At 34.7% G+C, this 14,645-nt stretch overlaps 1 protein-coding gene across 1 annotated transcript in view; it reads left to right on the plus strand.

Annotated features, from left to right (window-relative positions):
• Nucleotides 1-10,939, plus strand: part of SYT10 (synaptotagmin 10) — a 305,614-nt gene extending 294,675 nt beyond the window's left edge. Inside the window, exon 7 of the mRNA XM_044087458.1 lies at nucleotides 9,541-10,939. Coding sequence (XP_043943393.1) covers nucleotides 9,541-9,612 — 72 coding nt within the window. The 3' untranslated portion in view covers nucleotides 9,613-10,939. The remainder of the gene's footprint in view (nucleotides 1-9,540) is intronic.
• Nucleotides 10,940-14,645: the final 3,706 nt, after the last annotated feature.

The following is a 14,645-nucleotide window of genomic DNA, read 5'->3' on the forward strand; positions in this document are numbered from 1 at the left end:
CGGCCTCATAAAGGGCGGAATTTTAAGTATTTACTTATTCATTTTAATTAATGTACTTGTGTTATTTTGCGATCTGCTCGGCACCCTGTCTCTGAGTGAAGGGCGCCGAGAAGATTGCAAAATAATAAAACCATACGGAGAAGGGAAGGAGAAAGTGCCCTCCCACTTTTATTTCAGGTTGGCCAGCCAAGAGTGCTTCAACAAGTAAAAAAAAATGTCTGCTGTCACGCGCGGAATTCAAGTTAGTTCAGTGAAGAAAGCTGACTAAAATAATGCGTCAGAATAACAGGTATGTGCTTTAGAAATATTGATCACTTTCCAGGTGTGATGCAAAGTTAATTACGAGCTGCAGGTCAGAGAAATGGAACAAACACAATACATTTGGTGAAAACTGTGTGTGTGTGTGTGTGTGTGTGTGTGTGTGTGTGTGTGTGTGTGTGTGTGTGTGTGTGTGTGTGTGTGTGTGTGTGTGATTCTATTCAGTGGAAAATAAATAGTATGAAGAGAGGGAATTTTATGGACCCACTGCAAAGCAAGTCAGTCAAAGCAGTTTACCCAAGAGCAGTTAACTGAAACTGCTCTTGGCAACAACTGTTTTTTATCTATCTATGTATCTATAGACGTACATACATATTCAGTAGTGCTTGAAATATGATGTTTCAACTTTCAGCAGTCTGAGTATTTAAAGCTAAATATATGAAAACAGTAAAAATCTACTAAAAGGTACAGAAAGGAAGACAGGTTCACAATCTTTCTTAAAAATGACTAACTATAAGACTGCTACAACTCGAAAAAACATGACATTTGCAGTCAAAAGTGGTTAAAGAAACCAAAAACAGTTTCAGGTCAGAATGGCTTTATTAAATTGTTCTTACAGCAAGTTCTTTTGTAAAGATTTGTTTTTGAGCAGTCATACCACATAGATTAGTGGCAGTAAAATGTTTTAACTTGAAATGCATTCTAATGCCATGACAAACAGCAACATGGAAAGTGTTCTGTTTGCAAGATAGTTGTGTTGCCATTCATCTATTAAAACATTAGAAAATTATCATTAAAACCCTACTTAAACAAAATAATTGCAGTGAAAAAAATATTTTAAAAAAGAACTGTAACAGGAATGAAGAATTTTTGCACATAACAAAATGCCACATCACCATTTTAACTTCGCTACAGAATTCTGTGCATCTTTCTGAAACTAATTTATTTAGATAATTTTTCCCTTTTTCATTGTTGTCTGCCCCTTTTAACTACCCTTTATGACTCTTTCTTCCCCAAAACAAGCTTGTCAACAAATTATAAAATTCATCAGTATCATAGTCCTACATTTCCACTAAGAAGTTACCCAAAGCACAGTTTGAATACCAGTATGCAAGGTGACTGTACCTGAGTAAGTGTTCATGACAGCCCACATTAAGATCACAGAAGTAAATGTATTAAGATAGTGTTACTGTAAATTAATTTGAATATTATTGTTAAAAATATGTATTAATGTATATGTTTAGTGCTTATTAGAAGCTAAAAGGATGAACACATTTCATTCTATTTTATGTACAGTTTAATTCTGTATAAAATTACAAGATGCTTTTCAAACTGCAGTAGGCTTTCTGAAATTGCAAGATGCTCTCTAACCTATTATTTGCTAGCACAGCAAAATTCATGTTTATGCCTTTTGGAAATTTACTGAAAAGCAGGTGATTATCTGCTAGGTCAAAAAAAAAAAAATAAATAAAACAATACTGTTTTCTATAATGTTATTGAACTTGAACAATCAGCTCTGTTCGTGTTATGAAAACATGCACAGCTGCAGAAAAGAAAGATACATCAAACAAAGACTGCTTGAAAAAATAAACTATAATCTGTACTTGCTTTGTGCTCAAATTAGCCATAGTACCTTGAATGGTAACATTGCATAGTGAAAAGTTGTATCTGACCGGTGGTCATCAAGGCCACGTTGTTTTTCTTAGGAAGTTTTTTTGTAAACTTAATGTGCCAGCAGAAAATCATGGACAAACAGCTGCTATAAAATAATATTAAAAGAACTTGTAATTTATTATGTCAGCTTGGTAGGCAATGTCTTGTAAGAAATATATAAAAATAGCTTCACTTCCTGATTCTAGCCAGACAAACTCTGTATTAGCACGTTTTTGTCGACTTGCTGCAAGATTAAAGTGCCTTAACCTAAACCTGCTGTGTGTTGATCTTTTTAAAGTTGTTTTTCCTTTGACAATTATGGAAACAGCATTTACAGATAATGCAATTTAAAGTCGTTAAACTATCTCCTACCATATGTCTAGAGTATAGCTTGACTTTTTGGACTAATTTTCAACAAAACTTGGCAAATAGCTAACTTTTACAGCACAGTAAAAATTATTTGAAAATTATTAAATCCTCACTATGGCTATTTTCTATGTACATTAATGTACTACAAGCTACCTGTTATAAGGAAGTAATCCATATGTTTGTAGTCTATTGTTTGTCTATAATGTATACCCTGTTAGTAATCAGTATTACTTATGTGGCATAAAAAAAAAAACACTTCTGCACTATTGCCAGTCGCACATACTAATATTCTGTTTGCTCACATTTTACACCTGTAAAGCTATTCAACCTTCTGTGCATTTGCACAAATGCATTACAATCATGCTCTTACAAATATATATGTCTATAAATAACAGCTGTTGTGCTTATTGTTAATCAGTGCAATCTTGTTTTAGAAATCTTCCCTTTTCCTTCTGTTTCTGTCCGTGACACTTAATGTGCCTTGGACTGCTGTCTTTCTTCTCATTCTTAATAGTTTAACAGAAGTAACTCACTATAAAACAATTTATGTTCACCTTCCATTTTTCCTTCTTGTAAATGTTGCAACTATCACCCCCGCACCTGTCCACAAGCTTGCCCTTTGTACATGCACTACATATCGAGTTTTGTTATTCAAATGCCCTGCTCCTCACCTTTATTTCTATGACTAACTTTAAGAGCAACACTCCATGCCTGCTGGCTTTATCCTTGCCAGAAGGATCATCAATATGTCTTCTACTTCTGAAAGTTTCTGCTTTCAGGAACAACCTAGGACTTCAGTCGCTGCTCATCTCTGGGGCAGATCTGTTAAATCCATCCCTCTGTCCAGCATCTATATTCACATCCAGTTCTGTTTATATGCTAATCCGTTACAGGTCATACACATAGATATCTTTACGAGAAGCAATCCATTTCTCTACCTCTGACTCATTATACTTCCCGAAGTCCACGTTTGATGTTTTATTTACATAGTTATGAGCCAGTTTAGAGGCACAATATGTGCGCAGTCAAGTTAAAACATATGTGGTAGTTACAACCAGTTTAAAAAAGAACACTTCAGTACAATGTGTGCAAAACAGAAGGCAAAGTGCAAAAGAGTTATGCTGACTGTACCGACAATTTATATTTATTAATAATTACACCCTGTGCAGGTCCATATTATAGCAAAACAGCATATTTATAGTAAACAGACTAGATAATAACTAGTGTTGCCTGTTACTGATAAATGTACATAAAATATTAAAGTTACGGATTACACTTTTTTTCATCACTGGTGTTGCATTTTTGCTTGCTGCTGATTACTAAGTGTTATAACATTTCAAGCTGCTGTTCTACAGTGCTGCAGTACAGAGAGCAGGGTATTTTTCTGATGTACCTATTACTGTTAATGCACGTGCAACTACTCAGATTATCTGCTATTACAATTACTGCATCTGGATCTATTGGGTTAGACTACGTGTTGCTCATTGCTTTTACTAGTTCAGTAGAGACCACATTAGCATTCTGGGTAAAGCTATTTCATTTAAATGTGCCACTTCTGATTTCATGACTGATCCTACATATTTCTGCAACTTTTACATTTTTTTTTGCACTTTTGATTACAACAGTCACAGCTCATTCTTTTATCCTTTATTTTTTTTTTTGCTGTGGTAGCATTGTCACCTCACAGTAAGATGCTGTCCGGTTCGATTCTCAGCTAGAGCGTCTAGAACGTCTAGAGATATGCGTGAATGGGCTTACCTTCGTTGAAGGTTGTGCGTCAGGCCTGGCAAGCTGGTACATACAAAATCAACTGCCAATCATTAGCGGACCGGAGTTCCGCTGTGGCGACCCCTAACCGGGAAAAGCCGAAAGACACAAACAATCACCTTTTCCCAGTCCAGTCGTTTATCTCCCCATCTTATAGCAAGAGTATGTTATTAACTTATCCTTTTTGCTTGCACCCCCTTCATCTACACTGGTCAATATGTAATCTCAGTCAGCTTTTACCCCATCTACAGCCAGTGATAACTGCCTTGTGCTTGCTGAAAACTTTCTGTTGCTAACTCACAATGATTCAGTATGTGATAGGTGTAAGTATCTGCTTAACTTGGAGGCTACCTTCTCATCTCAGAACACATTCAGTAACCACAACACATAATAATCAGCACTAAGCTCTTCTACTATATCAACCTAAGCTTATGTTAAGAGGGAAATGCCTCAGCTGTTTACCAGAAGTTTTAGAAAAAAATTATGAGACGGGGTAAATATGTGAGACAAAGTCAGAGACATTTTGTAAAATCGGAGAGAGTTGACATGTGTACATGATTTCTTGAGCTTGTAGCTGAAAATGGAAAGTGTTAAGAACTGAAAACCTGCAAGTAGAATACAGAAATGTTTGCAAGAGAGACAGAGGAAAATTTGTATGTTGATGGATTTTGTTGGGGAGGTGGGTGGGATACAGCCAGCATACCTCTCAACTGTCTAGATTTCACAGAATGTCCCCATTTTTGCATCATAGTTTTGGTCTGTTTATCATAAAATTCGTGATCTTCTCAAATTATCGAGGACTGATGTCACTAAATAATGGCATACATTTGGGTTTCAGACTTCATATCATTTAGGAAAAGCATGTTAACACAAACCCTGCGATTCTGGCAACTTTCTGTGTTTATAAGAACAATATTTAAAATCTGTCTCTGTGTTGGGGTCTTTCATCCTCTAGTTATTTTGGAGGAATGTGGGTAAGGTCATTACAGAGGATGTACTAACTCCTATAAATATACCATTATGATAAGTACATAACTTTCATATCTGTTAGGAATGGGTACATCATCTGCAACTCACAGGACACATTCAAGCTCTTCCTATCAGGTGTTATAATAACATAACATACTCTTGATAATTGTAGTGCCAAAAGCAGATCTTTTTTTTCTTGTTTGAAAATTATTTTTATTATGGTAAAACTAATAAAAAATCAATTATAAATAACAATTAAAACATAAGTGATGAAGAAAGTTTAGTGCTGCTCATGCTAAGTCTGTTTTCAAAGTGCAAATAGCTGTTTTTTGTTTATCAAATGGCATATTATATTGTAGAATCTGAAAGCAGTGTTGGTAGCATAATTGCGTTTGGTGCAGAGGGCTGTGGATTCTACTCCCATACCATGGAAATGAAATGCTGATATTGTAGTATCTATATGATTGTTTGCATTATAAGGGGGAAAGGGGTTCTACACCCCTGAGTATGTTCTTTGTATGAGATTGGTTTGCTATTTCCTATTGCAATATAACTAACTTAGCATTTTTTTTAATGTAATATAGGCAATTAATTAGTCAAGGGCAGCAGGCACTGAATTTATAGATAAAACATTAAAATGTAAAGTTGTTTGTCAGTAGCAAACTTTTCATTAGTTACAGGTTTCTTTAATGTAGAATTATTCAGATGGTTTTACTTCTGCAGAGATTGTGTGTATCAAGTGATATTGGTTGATTATAATGACAGAAGTCTTGAGTGGCCTTTTATGGTTGAAATTTTCTGAAATGGGTAGTTATTGGTTTATATATTTTGTTTCATTGCTTATTAAAAGAATGTTTAAAACTACAAATTTAAAACCCATTCTAACAAGTGGTGCTGTATTATACAAGGAATATAATTTAATACAGTCAGGAAGATGAATCAAAAAAACAAATATGTGTATGCATGGCCCTAACAAATGTATGCAAGTAGTCTGTTTTGAAAACAGCCCGAAGGTAAACTTGATCCTCCACTGGCCAGATGCATTTTCTATGAATGTGGGTTTTCATGCTATTTTAATGAATGTGAGTTTTGCCGTTTCAAGGTCAGAGAAGTTTACTGCTCATGCTAAGTCTGTATTCATTGTGAAACTGTATTGTTTGTTTAGCAAATGGCTGTGTTTGTGTTATTTTATTTCAATATCTGTAAACATTGTAGAAGTAAATAAGAAAATAGTATGCACACTGATAGATTTGAACAATGTATCTGGTAAGTGGTGGGAAATAGCCAAGTAATGGAACACTGGAGTGGCTGGGGAGGGGGCTGCTGCTAGAGGGTAGGGGTTGCTGCAAGAGGGGTTGCTCTGGGGGGGCATTTTATTACCCTGCCTAGGGCCCCATTTGACTATGATCCAGTTTTGGTATTTAAAGTAGGAAATAAGCACACAAAGGTAGTTGCAGTTTAACTACATTACAAGGTATCTTTTTCTTCTTATGCATTTAAATGATTTAAGGAAATTACTGGAGTGGCTTTCTTGGGGAGTGACCCACCTGCGGGTGTGGCTCAAATAGGGTTGTTTTGTGAGTATGTTGTGGGCAGGGTGTAAGGGGGCGCCGGAGCACTACTTCGCCTAGGGCATCATTTCAGCTAAGGCCGGCCCTGCCTACTTTATAATCTAGCATCTAGTACTGTCATTATTAAGATGAACCATCATTTTGCAGTCCATGATTGTCTGCACAAAGTTATTTCTGACAATGGTATACAGTTTACAAAAAAGCCAGCAGTTCAAAAGATTTGCTGAAGAGTGGGACTTTACTCATGTTACGAGTAGCCCAGAGTACCCGCAGTCAAATGGTTTGGCAAAACATGCAGTTCAAATTGCGAAACAATTACTAGAGAAGTCGAAATGAGACAATAGCAATGTTTTCTTGAATCTCAGAAATGTTCCACATGGTAAACATCTTGGTTTGCCTGCACAGAGACTTCTGTCGAAACAAACCAGAACCACAGTACCAATTAGTAGCTCATTATTGGTTCCATGTGTCAAGAACAACAGATCAGTGAAAGACAATCTGTTAAATAAGCACTTATCCCAGAAGTCCTGTTATGACAAGACCAGCAAACTGCTCAATCCATTACGAGAAGGGGAAATAGTGAGGATGCAGATGTCCAAATGTTTTGTTCAGATTGGTGCCATGAAAAGTGTATGCCCAGAGCCGAGATTGTATGTTGTGAAATCACAAGGACCAGAATTTAGGTGGAATTGGAAACATTTAATCTTGGTGTCTAACCCTGTATTGCAGGATCCTACCTGTGAGAGAGACCCTATATGTTAGAGTGTGTTATCCAGCATTCCAGTTCCAGAGAACATTCCAGTGAATATCCCTCTTCCTGAGAAGAACCCCGAAACTCCTGATGTAAACTGTTCACCAATGACTGTCCCTGTTGCTAAACTCAGTTCTAATTGCTATATTACTAGATCAAGTCATATTTCCAGACCATGTTCCAGATACACAGCAAGTTGGACATGAATGTTGTGTTTATTTCTTATTGTCTGTACAATTGCATGTTTCTTTTCAAATGTTCTTGTATTGTGGGCAATTCATTAAAGAGAGGGGATGTAGCTCAATATGCATGTACACGCTTACAAAGCTTTCTAGGGGCTTGCACAAGTGTATAAATACTGAGCATGTGCAAGCCTGACTGCCATTTTGTAGCTAGGTGTTGAGATGTAAACATGTATGTCTGTCTAGTCTGTCAGTTATTCAGTTTGTTTATATTTTGTAATGCTGCTATCCATCCTGATGTGTTTCTTTGTAATGAAGCATGTAAATGAATTACCCCACCTATTTGACTTTAATGGGAAGCAAGACAAGCAACACCATGCAACTGTATCACAGTTCTGTGGATGTTGCAGTGAAGGTGACAGGTGCTGGAACATCCTTTTGCCATCATGGCAGTTTGCATCTTATGTTTTCTCTAAGGACAACAATGTGACTGTTTTAAAAGACCCTTCAACAGGTATGGTCTTTTTGGCCCATTAGTAAGAAGTCACCTATAGAGCATGATGAAGGAGTGTAAGACCCTCACTGCAACATCATGGAGATCTGAAGCAGAAGAAGAGGGATTACTTATCCATGAAAGTTTTAACAGGTTCAGCTGACTAAAGTTACGTGGCTATAACTCTGGTGCAGGGTGTAGCCAGGCATACTCTTTGTACTCCACTGAGTACATTTATTTCTGAGCATCACAGCAACACATTTTTTTTGGTCATGTTATATCTACAACTGTCTAAATGAATGCTATTAACAAAAGGTAAAATACTGATAATCTAAAAACAAAATTTTAATAGTTTTAAGGGGAAGAGCTAAAAATGTTACCTACATTTATTAAGTGCTTGGGGGGCAGCATTTTGAGAGCTGTGTCCATTTTTAAGTGATAGGTACCAAGGGGGTAGCACTGAGAGCTTGTGAGCACAAAATGGAACTTGTTTGCTATACCCTTGCTCTGTTGTTGATAGACAAGGACATGCGCAACCAAATTTAATAGTGTGGTAAGTTCATATATTTTATGTTACAAAAAAAACACCAATGAAGAAAATGTGAAAACAAACTACTCAGCCAGGAAATAGAAGCTGCACCACAAACAAAGCAAGAGGAACTTTTAATAAAAAACTCTGGTGCCTTGGCACAAACAAGCCTTCCAGGAGTCAATAATACAATCAACCCATAATTCTAATATATATATATATATATATATATATATATATATATATATATATATATATATATATATATATATATTAATATATATATATATATATATATATATATATATTACAATTACACATAATTAGATCAATTAAACAATTAATATATATATATATATATATATATATATATATATATTACAATTACACATAATTAGATCAATTAAACAATTAATATATATATATATATATATATATATATATATATATATATATATATATATATATATTAAGATTATGGGTTGATTGTATTATTGACTCCTGGAAGGCTTGTTTGTGGCGAGGCACCAGAGTTTTTTATTAAAAGTTCTTACTTTGCTTGTGGTGCAGTTTCTGTTTCCTGGCTGAGTAGTTTGTTTTTTCATGCATTTTATGTTCTCTACTGGTCATTGTACTAGTTATATATGCCTTCAGACCTGGTCTGTGGGTCAGTAAATTGGATTTCATGAATGAAGTATATTAACCAGTCAAGTAAAATAAATTTGTCACCTCTTTTCCAGTTCATGCAAAGTTTCAGTGTCTGGTAAATAGTTTGTGAACTTGTTAAGTTATTACAGTTATTTGTATCTAATGAGTCTTACTTTAATTGTCTGTAATGAAATGCATTAGCTATGCCTCATGCTTTGCTGTTATGATGTAGGTATAGTTGTAGCATTCAAGACATTTACACGTTCTTTTTCCACATTGTGTGTTGTTGTATATTGATTATAACTATTATTATTTCTTCTTACTATTATCTGTTTTTATTTCTGTTTTAGTTGCCTGGCCAAGCAACAAGTTTTGACAGTCAAGGATCCTGCCCTTCTCCCAAATCTTCTCTTACACCCTGAAAGATTATCCAATGACATCAAAACAATCGGGCAAACACATCATGTCACCATATCTGATCTGCTGAATATGGCATGTCAACAAAGAAATATTGTCAATTTCATTTTTCATTTCTGCCTCCTTGAAAAATACTTTTGAAGAGGTATATGCTGCCTGAAGCTAACGTTGGTTTTCTACACATCTTTGTTTATATTTGTAAATTAGATTGTTACCTTCTTGATGTGGCGATGTGTAACAGTACTGTTTTAGCTGACACATCTTGCTCAGTTTCTGCTGTTAAAAAGAAAAGTGTGTTTATTATGGATGGTGTCACACCTACTCAGTGACTGCTTGGGTTGTTAGTGTTACAGTTTAAGTGCTGACGTTGTGAAAGAAATGCAGCGAGGTGTTAATGGCAGCTTAAAATTCAGCATGATGCAATGGTAAAAAGAAACAATTAAAGTGCAAAATGAAAGGTACTTTACAAAGGTAAGCAGACTACTGCTGAAAATTTGTAGCATTTTCCTACATGCAGTTTTATGTGCCACAAAATTTTGATATAACTGAGGATGTTGTTGTGTGTGCATTGTATTTTGTGTTTAAAGTAATTTGAGTGTTGCTTTCTACTACAAGTTTCACAATGTGAGATTTTCCTTTCTATTACAAGTTTCACAATGTGAGAGTTATCAACTGGTGATAAACTCTAGAACCCTTCTTACATGCAAGTGTATGTTTTGGTGCTAAATATTTACCTTAAGAAAGGGATTTAATTTTTTGGTGGTCAGTCAAACTGACTCCAGCCACGGAGCAATCATATTCTGAATTCCACTTTAAGTAGAGAGCAAAATTCTCAGTCTGATACTGATTTCAAGTCATGTTTTATTTTATATAATCCTGCATTTCCAAAATTTGCTGAAATCAACAAGGAAATAAGGGGTAAACCACACCGATTTCCATATATAGGCTATGCAAGTTTAGATGTGTAATGTATAGCAGTACTTTTTTAGCTGGTAGTATGTTTCTTCAGATTGCAAAAGAGATTAGGAATGGAAGCAGATAAACTAAAACAAGAAAAAATATTTAAAAAATATATAAAGAAAGACAACATGCATTGAAACAAAATTATTTAGCTAGACATATCTTCCATTGCAGCTGTTTGTATACATAAATTCATAAAAGACAGAACTAAAATAACAAATTGTGAAATAAAACAGTATGTGCTTCCTAGCAGTATTAACAAATGTTTTACTCAGCAGTATAGTTTAAATCATCTATTATTTTTAGTGATTTAACAGTATTAATTGGTAAATGATAACATAATTTCCCAGTTTTGGTCCAATGTTATAATCTTTTTTTTAATATTTCATTGTATTTTATTTATTTGTGTTTATGTATGTATTTATTTATGTATTTATTTATTTATGTTTGTGACGCTGCATAGTTGACATCAATAGAACTCAGGAAAATAATGAGAATTTATCTTCCATTTTTACAGTACCATTTTCTGTCTTTCATATTTTTCAAATCTTTATTGTACAATATTTCCTTCTCTTGAAATTCCTGTTCCTGCCTTTTATTCTAGTAACAATATTATAATTATGGCTAATTGTAACCAAAATTATTCTGGTAGCATGGGCAGGTGGCTTTGATGTTCTTGTAGTTACTTCAATATCAATAGATACAGATGAGAAAGTGGTGACACAACTAGTCTTTCTACAAACAAGACCTAAGTTGCAGGGATTACTCCCATAATTATGTTCTGATTTCCTCTTTCTAAATGTCAGATATACCTTTAATTAAACTGCAGTCAGTAGTAACAGAAGGTGCTTAGTTAGGGTTTTGCTGAAAATTTTCAAGCTTCAGCAGATCGCAGAAAAAAAATATGAACAGCAAAAGCTGGATTTTTTTGCCATAGGAAATCATTACTGATGTGATTTCTAATTGTGTGTCTGCAATGATTCACTTATTTAGGGAGATTTCTCACTTTTGTGAGTTGATGTGACTGTGATGTCGGCATATATAAGTACAGGTTGTATGGGGAGGACTTGCCCAACACACACATATGGGTCCCCCTGCAAAAAAAAAAAAAAAACAGATAACATTTATTTTTTTACCCTTTTTACTTTCTGGAATTTTTTGTCCTTTTGAGACATCATTGTTTAAGAAGTCAGTGTTTCATAATAGAACACTTAGCTACATGGCAGTTTTGGTTAACCTCTGTTATCTTCTAACCATATGCTTCATTTTTTAACTTGGACATCTGAGTAAGCATGTACTCAGACATGATAAAGCAAAATATGGTATGCAGCATAACATCTGACATTAGATAGTAGAAGCTGTAAACGTGCATGCACACACTCACACACACACACACACACACACACACACACACACACACACACACACACACACACACACACACACACACACACACACACACAGCAAAATACAGGCAACAAAAGCACTCACAACTGCATATACAGACAAAAAATTACATATTGAGGAGGAAAGACTTGCTGCGCTAAAGGCATTGTGGGAGCAGAGGAAATTGTGAACCATTTCCCCTCTTTAACCAGGAAATTTTTATTGCACTTATTCAGTAACCTCCAACTTAGTAAAATCTTTACAAATTGTCCTTTTTAACATTTGGAAGGGTGATTTTGGTTAAATATCCTGTGCCTATAATAGTTTCTAATTCTTTCTCACTCTCTGTCTTTTTTCATATTTCATTTGCTATAAAACTTCATAGTTAGGATATTGCCAAACGGTGCAATGTAAACGGTGTTAATTTTATTTTTATTCTATACTACTTCCTGTTAATGTACTCAGAGCCAGTATATTACAAGTTCAACAATTTTCAATAGAGGAAGATGGTACATATTTCTTAACCCTTGTGCTGAATCCCTCTTAACTGTATGAATAATCAGGTTGTTATTCCCAGTCTTAACTCTTTACAAAGCAATATATTGGCTACCATTATATAGGAAGCTTTGGTACTATAGGACTTAGTTTCATCTAATTGCATTCAAAGTGTCTGAATTCTATGCATTGTTGTGTTCTTTTGATATCATAGCTGACCACATAATGGAAGTTCAAAAAATAGATGTGGGAAAACCAGATATAGTGGTCCATGAAAAGAAGACAAAAATATCATCAATCATTGAAATGCCTACACTCAGTGACTACAGTGTCTTATGTACAGCGAGGCACAATGTCATAAAATACCAGGATTTGCAGGCAGAAACAAAAGCAGTTTGGAAGAAGGATACCCAGTCAGTTCCAATAGTAATAAGAGCAGAATTTGCAATAATACTTAAATATGTTACCAATACATGTAACTCTGTATAAATTGTAGAAGGAGTCATTACTGGGCACATTGCAGGTGCTGCAAAGAGCACTTCTGGCAAAAATCAAAGATTGCAACAGTACTGATTTCATTAACTTTAATCGCACTTTGACTTAGGAATGGGGTCAATTCCCTTCATGGTATTAGAAACATGAAAGACTTGGATAAATTAAAAAAAGACGGTACTGTTTTGCTTTAGATAATGCCAAGTAAAGCAACTAACTGGTTCAAGATATATGGCATCAGTTTAGTTGCATAACTAATACCACTTATCTTTAGGTAAAAGGGTACATTTAGTACACCTTCCATCACAATATGAGATTAAAGTATTTTTTTTAAAGATAAAGTGATACTTTGATGACATTCACAAATATGTTACATTATATGATAAAATTACATTACAGAAATTAACTATTTTTACTCTGTATCCATCCCTGACATGCTCACAGTATGAAGAAAGGCGTGACTGTTTTTTGTCTATTTTCCTTATTATCTGGGATACAGACATTTACATTTTGGTGAATTTGAGGGTGAAGAAAACTTGCTATAGACTGTGTTTTGTACTAAAGAAGAAAGAACAGTTGGGAAATCAGTTTGGTAATGGATTCATTTGAACCAAGCTGGGGCATTCAGCTATTGTTATTACTTTAAGGTATTAATTTGGTTGTTTATTTACTTACGTATTAATTTATTTAGGCCTTTTCTTCTCATATTTTTCAGTCCTTTGTGGAAGCATTTAAAATATCTTCCTATAGTTTTCTTTCAACTAAGTCTTTTATTCTGGTACAGTCTATGTTTTCTATAAGGTAAATATTCAGAGCAGACTGGAAAGCAAAGACTTAAAACTTGAAAACAATGTACAAGTGATTGTTATATTATATGTTTCCTTAGACATCAAATGTAATTTAGAATTGCAACTCCTTATGTCTTTCGTTTTCTGATGTTATAATTATCCAGTGGTTTATTAGGCTATGAATCAACTAGCACTGATGAGTAAGTCTAATCCTGGGTTGTTACAGAATTTGAGTGCAGGCCTACAGCTGGGGACCATGCTAATGACGTAGGGCTTTTACACTAGTCTCCACCTTTCATATAGTATGCCCACTAGGTGAACTATAATGATTTACAGTAGTTTATGCAGTTTAAAAATTTTTAAATTCTCAATCGATACATGGCATGGTTTTATACACCCATGAAGCCAAAGCTGCCAGCTTTTCATTTGTGAGCTACAGGTATGGATATTCAAATATGAAAAGAAGATTTATGGTTGCTGATGTATGCCTGAGTGTTACATTTAACCATATGCAGCTTCCTTTCTCCAGATCTACCCAACTCCCACAGGTAAGTTTGAAGTACTTTGTGAAACTATACACTACCAGCCACAGCAATGCATTTATGAGTCATCAACCATTTCATGAAGTATTTTCTTCTGAAAAATCTTATAGCTTGCTCCTTCGACACATGCAGTCTTCAGTCTAATGTCTGCAGTTTTATACCAATTATCTTTTTGGTGATTATGCAGTACCTCTGCATTATACGCTTTTCTTTCTTTCCTCTTTACTCGTCTTTTTTCAATATGTACAAATCTCCTGCTTCAATGACTTTCTAATGATCTAGTTCTTTATTCTTCTGCCTGCCATTTCATACCCAATAACATTTGAGGTCTGTTTTTCAATGTGGTCTAAGAGTTAAAAAATAATTTACAAGTAA

Source organism: Protopterus annectens, chromosome 11.part0, assembly GCF_019279795.1.
Source record: "Protopterus annectens isolate FY-2018-M chromosome 11.part0, PAN1.0, whole genome shotgun sequence".
Classification (NCBI taxonomy): Eukaryota; Metazoa; Chordata; order Ceratodontiformes; family Protopteridae; genus Protopterus; species Protopterus annectens.